Below are 5892 nucleotides of genomic sequence, written 5' to 3' on the forward strand. Positions count from 1 at the left end.
AAATAAAATGACAAATCAAAAAAATAAAATTTTGTATTTAAAATGGTAATTTTTTCAGCTGGAAACCGGAAGGGGGAAATTTTGGCGCACCCAATCCCTTTTCCAGATTCATGCTAAGTTAATTAAAGTTTTCATTTTAATAAATTTTGGAATAGAAATTAAAAATATATATATAAAATTACAAAATAATATACAAAACACATTTTAAAACAGACAGGCTAAAGTTTTCATTTTGATCAATTTAAGAATAGAAATTTTAAAAAAATACAAAATTAAAGAATACAAACAAATATGAAAATAAAATAACAAATCAAAATAATAAAATGTTGTATTTAAAATAGTAATTTTTTAAGCTGGAAACGGGAAGAGGGAAATTCGGTCGCACCCTGTCCCTTTCCGATTTTAAAATAAAAAATTACAAACAATGCAGAATTATAAAATAATACAAAAATTATAGTTTAAAAAGACGAACTAAAGTTTTCATTTTAATCAATTTAAGAATAGAAGATTTAAAAAAGACACAATGAAAGATTAAATAAAAGTGAAAATAGAATGAAAAATAAAAAAAAAAGAATTTTTTATTTATAACAACAATTTTTTGAGCTGTAAACGGGAAGAGGGAAATTCGGTCGCACCCTATACCTATCCCATATTCATGTTAAGTTAATGTAACTTTTCATTTTCATCAATTTCGAAATACAAATTTACAAAAAATACAGCTACATCAATTTAAGAATAGAAATTTACAAAAAATACAAAATTATAAAATATTACAAAAAAATTATTTAAAAAAGACAGACTAAAGTATTCATTTTAATCAATTAAAGAATAGAAATTTAAAAAATATATAAAATTAAAGAATACAAACAAATGTGAAAATAAAATGACAAATAAAAAAAAATTTGTATTTAAAATGGTAATTTTTCGAGCTGAAAACGGGAAGGGGAAAATTTTGGCGCACTCAATCCCTTTTCCAGATTCATTCTAAGTTAATGTAAGTTTTCATTTTGATCAATTTCAAAACACAAATTTACAAAAAATACATTTTAATCAATTTAAGAATAGATATTTACAAAAAATACAACATTATAAAATATTACAAAAAAAATATTTAAAAAAGACAGACTAAAGTTTTTATTTTAATCAATTAAAGAATAGAAATTTAAAAAAAAATACAAACCAATGTTTGGTATAAATTATATTCAATTATTAAATATCAAATTTTAAATTAATGATGATTAGGCGCACGATTTTTTCAAATTCCTGGTCATTCCCAAGTTTTGCATATTTTTTATTTAAAAATATAATGACAAATCAGAAAAATTAATTTTTTTATTTAAAATGGCAATTTTTCGAGCTGGAAACGGGAAGGAGGAAATTCGGTCGCACCCTATACCTATCCCATCTTCATGTTAAGTTAATGTCACTTTTCATTTTGATCGATTTTGAAATCAAAAATTAAAAACAGTACAAAATTCAAAATAATATAAAAAAAAAAAAATAAATACAGACGGACTAAGGTTTTTATTTTAATCAATTTAGGAATAAAACTTTACAAAAAATACAAGATTATAAAATACTACAAAAAAAAAGACAAACTAAAGTTTTCAGTTTAATCAATCTAAGAATATAAATTTATTAAAAATACAAAATTATAAAGCAATACAAAAAAATGAAAAATAAAAAAAAAAGACATATGGACAGACTAAAGTTTTCATTTTGATCAATTTAAGAATAGTAATTTTCAAAAATATATAATTAAGGAATACAAATGTGAAAATAAAATGACAAATCAAAGAAACAAAATTTTGTGTTTAAAATGGTAATTTTTTGAGCTGGAAACGGGAAGAATAAATTCTATCGAATTTTTAAATACATGCAGACTAAAGTTTTCATTTTAATCAATTTAAGATTAGAAATTTACAAAAAATACAAAAGTATAAAATACTTCAACAACAAAATTTAAAAAAGGCAGACTAAAGTTTTAATTTCAATTAATTTAAAAATAGAAATTAAAAAAAATACAAAATTACAAAATAATGCACACATTTTTTTAAAATACAGACTAAAGTTTCCATTTGAACCAATTTACGAATAGAAAATTCAAAAAGTACAAAATTAAAGAATACAAAAAATGTGAAAATACAATGACAAAAAAAAAATTTTGTGTATTATTTTGTAATTTTTTTTTTTAAATTCCTATTCTTAAATTAATTAAAATTAAAACTTTATTCTGTCTTTCTTCAATAATTCTTTTGTATTATTTGTAATTTTATATTCTTAAATTGATTAAAATGAAAACTTCAGCCTGCCTGTTTTTAAAAATATTTTGTATATTATTGTGTAATTTTGTTTTTTTTTTTAATTTCTATTCCGAAATTTATCAAAACGAAATTTTAAATTAACTTGGCATGAAGCTGGGAAAGAGATAAAGTGTAACGGAATTTCCCCCTTCTCGTTTCCAGCTCAAAAATTACCATTTTAGATAAAAAAATTATTTTTTTTTATTTTTCATTTTATTTTCACATTTTTTTGTATTATTTAATTTTTTTAAATTTCTATTCTTAAATTGATTTAAATGGAAACTTTAGTCTGTCTTTTTTAAATAATTTTTTGCAGTATTTTATAATTTTGTATTTCTTGTAAATTTTTAAAAAATTTCTATAATTTTAAATTTTATATTGTTTGTCATTTTGGATTTTAAAATTGATTAAAGTGAAAACTTAAATAATCTTAGCATGAAATTTACAAAAAATAGACAAATTAAAGTCTTCATTTCGATCAATTTAAGAATAGAAATTTACAAGAAATACAAAATTACAAAATAATATAAAAAAATGTTAAATATAGACTAAAGTTTTCATTTTTATTAATTTTAGTATAGGAATTTACAAAAAATATAACATTAAAGAATAATACAAAAAAATGTTAAAATGCAATGACAAATCAGAAAAATAAAATTTTGTATTTCGAATGGTAATTTACAGAGCTGGAAACGGAAATTTTTTCAGTTTAATCCATTTAAGAATAGAAATTTAAAAAAATAAAAAATTGAATAATACAAAAAATGTGAATATAAAATCACAAATCAACAATCAATTCCAACGGCATCAGCCGGTAACGTTGTACACGAAAATACGAAACCTGGCGGCCACTAGACGAGGCTCTAGAAAGTTCGTATTTTCGTGTACAACGTTACCGGCTGATGTCGTTGGAATTGATTGTTGAAATATATTTTTTTACATCTATTATTAATAAGCTTTGTACTTAAACGTAGTTTTCTTTCGGCTCTTGCATTTCTCAAAGTTCGAGACCGATATTTTATGCATAAAAAAAGTTCGAACGTTCAAAAAATGTTGAGGTTCAGGAAAAAGATGAAATAATTTTCAGTGAAGTTCCTACCAAAATGCAGTACCTAAACGTACTTTATTGTACTCTAATACATTTCCCAAAGTTTCAGCTCGATATTTTATTTACAAAAAAAGTTCTTAGGTTCAAAAAAAAATTCAGTGAACGGAAAAAGTGAGGTCGATAATATAGGTATTTAGCTGTGTCACATGCCCTTAAGAACAGAAATTTACAAAAAATACAAAAGTATAAAATACTACAAAATAATTATTTAAAAAAGGTAGACTAAAGTTTTCAATTTGATCAATTTAAGAATAGAAAATTAAAAAAATACAAAATTAAATAATAGAAACAAATGTGAAAATAAAATGACAAATCAAAAAAAAATTTTTTCACATTTAAAATGATAATTTTTAAAACTGAAAACGAGAAGGGGAAAATTCTGTTGCAAATAAAAAAAAATAAAATTTTGTATTTAAAAGGGTAATTCTTATAGCTGGAAACGGGAAGGGGGAAATACGGTCGCACTCTATCCCTTTCCCAGCTTCATGATAAGTTAATTTAAGATTTCATTTTTATAAATTTCGGAATAGAAATTTAAAAAAATATATAAAATTACAAAATAATATACAAAACACTTTTTAAAAGAGACAGACTAAAGTTTTTATTTTGATCAATTTAAGAATAGAAATTTACAAATAATGCAAAATTATAAAATAATACATAAAAATTATTTAAAAAGGATAGAATAAAGTTTTCATTTTAATTAATTTAAGAATAGTCATTTTAAAAACTACAAAATTAAAGCATACAAAAAATGTGAAAATAAAACGACAAATCAAAAAAATAAAATTTTGTAATTAAAAGGATAATTTTTTGAGCTGGAAACGGGAAGGGAGAAATTCGGTCGCACTCTATCCCTTTCTCAGCTTCATGCTAAGTTAAATATTTATTTTGATTAATTAAAAAATATAAACTTAGAAGAAATACAAAATTACAAAAAAGGATACACAAAATTTATAAATATAGATTAAATTTTCATTAACTTAAGTATAGGAATTGACAAAAAAGACAAAATTAAATAATGGTACAAAAAAAAGTTCAAATATAATGACAAATCAGAAAAATAGTATTTTGTATTTAAGATTGTCATTTTTCGAGCTGGAAACGGGAAGGGAGAAATTCGGTCGCACTCTATCCCTCTCTCAGCTTCATGCTAAGTTAATTTAAGTTTTCATTTTTATCAATTTCAGAATAGAAAATTATAAACAATACAAAATTACAAAATAATGAAAAAAAATTAAATACATGCTCAAGTTTTCATCTTAATCAATTTAAGAATAGAAACTTATTAAAAATTATAAAGTAATACAAACAAATTTTTAAAATACACATAAACTATAGTTTTCATTTTGAACAATTTAAGAATAGAAAATTACAAACAATACAAAATTAAAAAATAATACAAAAAAAAGTAGTGGAAGAATTAGGTTTTCATTTTAATCAATTTAGGAATATTAATTTGCAAAAAATACAAAATTATAAAATACTAAAAAAAAATGCATTCTAAAGTTTTTATTTTAATCAATTTAAGAATAGAAATCCATTTGAATTTAATTTTTTGAGATTCATCTCTTTGGTTAAAAATTAACTATTTTATAAAAAAATTTCATATTTTTTAGGGATCTGAAAATTAAATCATTTTTAGAAAAATATGGAAATACCTTGCAAATTCGGACTGCGACCCCAAGTCAGAATCCACTCTCCTTTCGCATTGAACTTGATAATCCTTGAATTACAGTATCCATCGCTAACAAAGAAATCTCCATTTTTCATTACAGCCACAGCAGTAGGTTTGCAAAATGTATCTTCGTCATTCCCAGGTACGAAAGCTTTCCCCAAAATCAATCTGGGCTTAAGAATACTATTTTTAAACAAATCCTCATTGGTGTTGAATCCACCAACATTGATGTCAAAACTCGAATCGCTCATCAAGGCTTCTTTGTTTCTCTCTATGTCCGCAGCTTCAAATTTAAAAACCTGATGCATAGCTACATCCGTGATCCAGTAGTTTCCTAAATGATCGATTGTCAGACCATGAGGCATGTAAAACATGTTTTTCCCCCAATGAAGAATCGCATTTCCTGCTTTATCCAGTAAAATTATTGTGTTTTGCTTTATGGGACCATTATTGTTGACGACATTAAATTTATTGTCTCGATCGAAAGATCCGCCATCCCAGACTCGAGATCCTCTATGGAAGATAGCAACATTGCCTTCAGGATCTATTGATACGGCAGAAACTTGTCCTAAGTGCAAGTTTGATGCCCATTTTGAGTCCCAGACGATATCTGAATAAAATTGGTTTTGCTTCATGTATATGTTACAGGCACAGTATGTAATCCAGGCACTACATATAGTCCCTAGGCATTATATATAGTCCCTAGGCATTATATATAGTCCCTAGGCATTATATATAATACCTGGTCACTTCAGACAACGTATATAATCAAATACTTATTATATACTTTACCTAGGCATTAT

General features: G+C 23.8%; 1 protein-coding gene across 2 annotated transcripts in view; it reads right to left on the bottom strand.

The window, feature by feature from the left end:
* LOC117174927 (peptidyl-alpha-hydroxyglycine alpha-amidating lyase 2-like) overlaps window positions 1-5892 on the bottom strand; it is a 61750-nt gene that overhangs the window by 49899 nt on the left and 5959 nt on the right. For both annotated transcript variants that reach the window (XR_004467405.1, XM_033364383.1), the window contains exon 2: window positions 5073-5699. Coding sequence is in view for 1 of the 2 variants with exons in the window: in XM_033364383.1 (XP_033220274.1) it covers window positions 5073-5699 (627 nt within the window). In the remaining variant the exon portion in view is untranslated. The remainder of the gene's footprint in view (window positions 1-5072; window positions 5700-5892) is intronic.

Source organism: Belonocnema kinseyi, chromosome 6 (assembly GCF_010883055.1).
Source record: "Belonocnema kinseyi isolate 2016_QV_RU_SX_M_011 chromosome 6, B_treatae_v1, whole genome shotgun sequence".
Classification (NCBI taxonomy): domain Eukaryota; kingdom Metazoa; phylum Arthropoda; class Insecta; order Hymenoptera; family Cynipidae; genus Belonocnema; species Belonocnema kinseyi.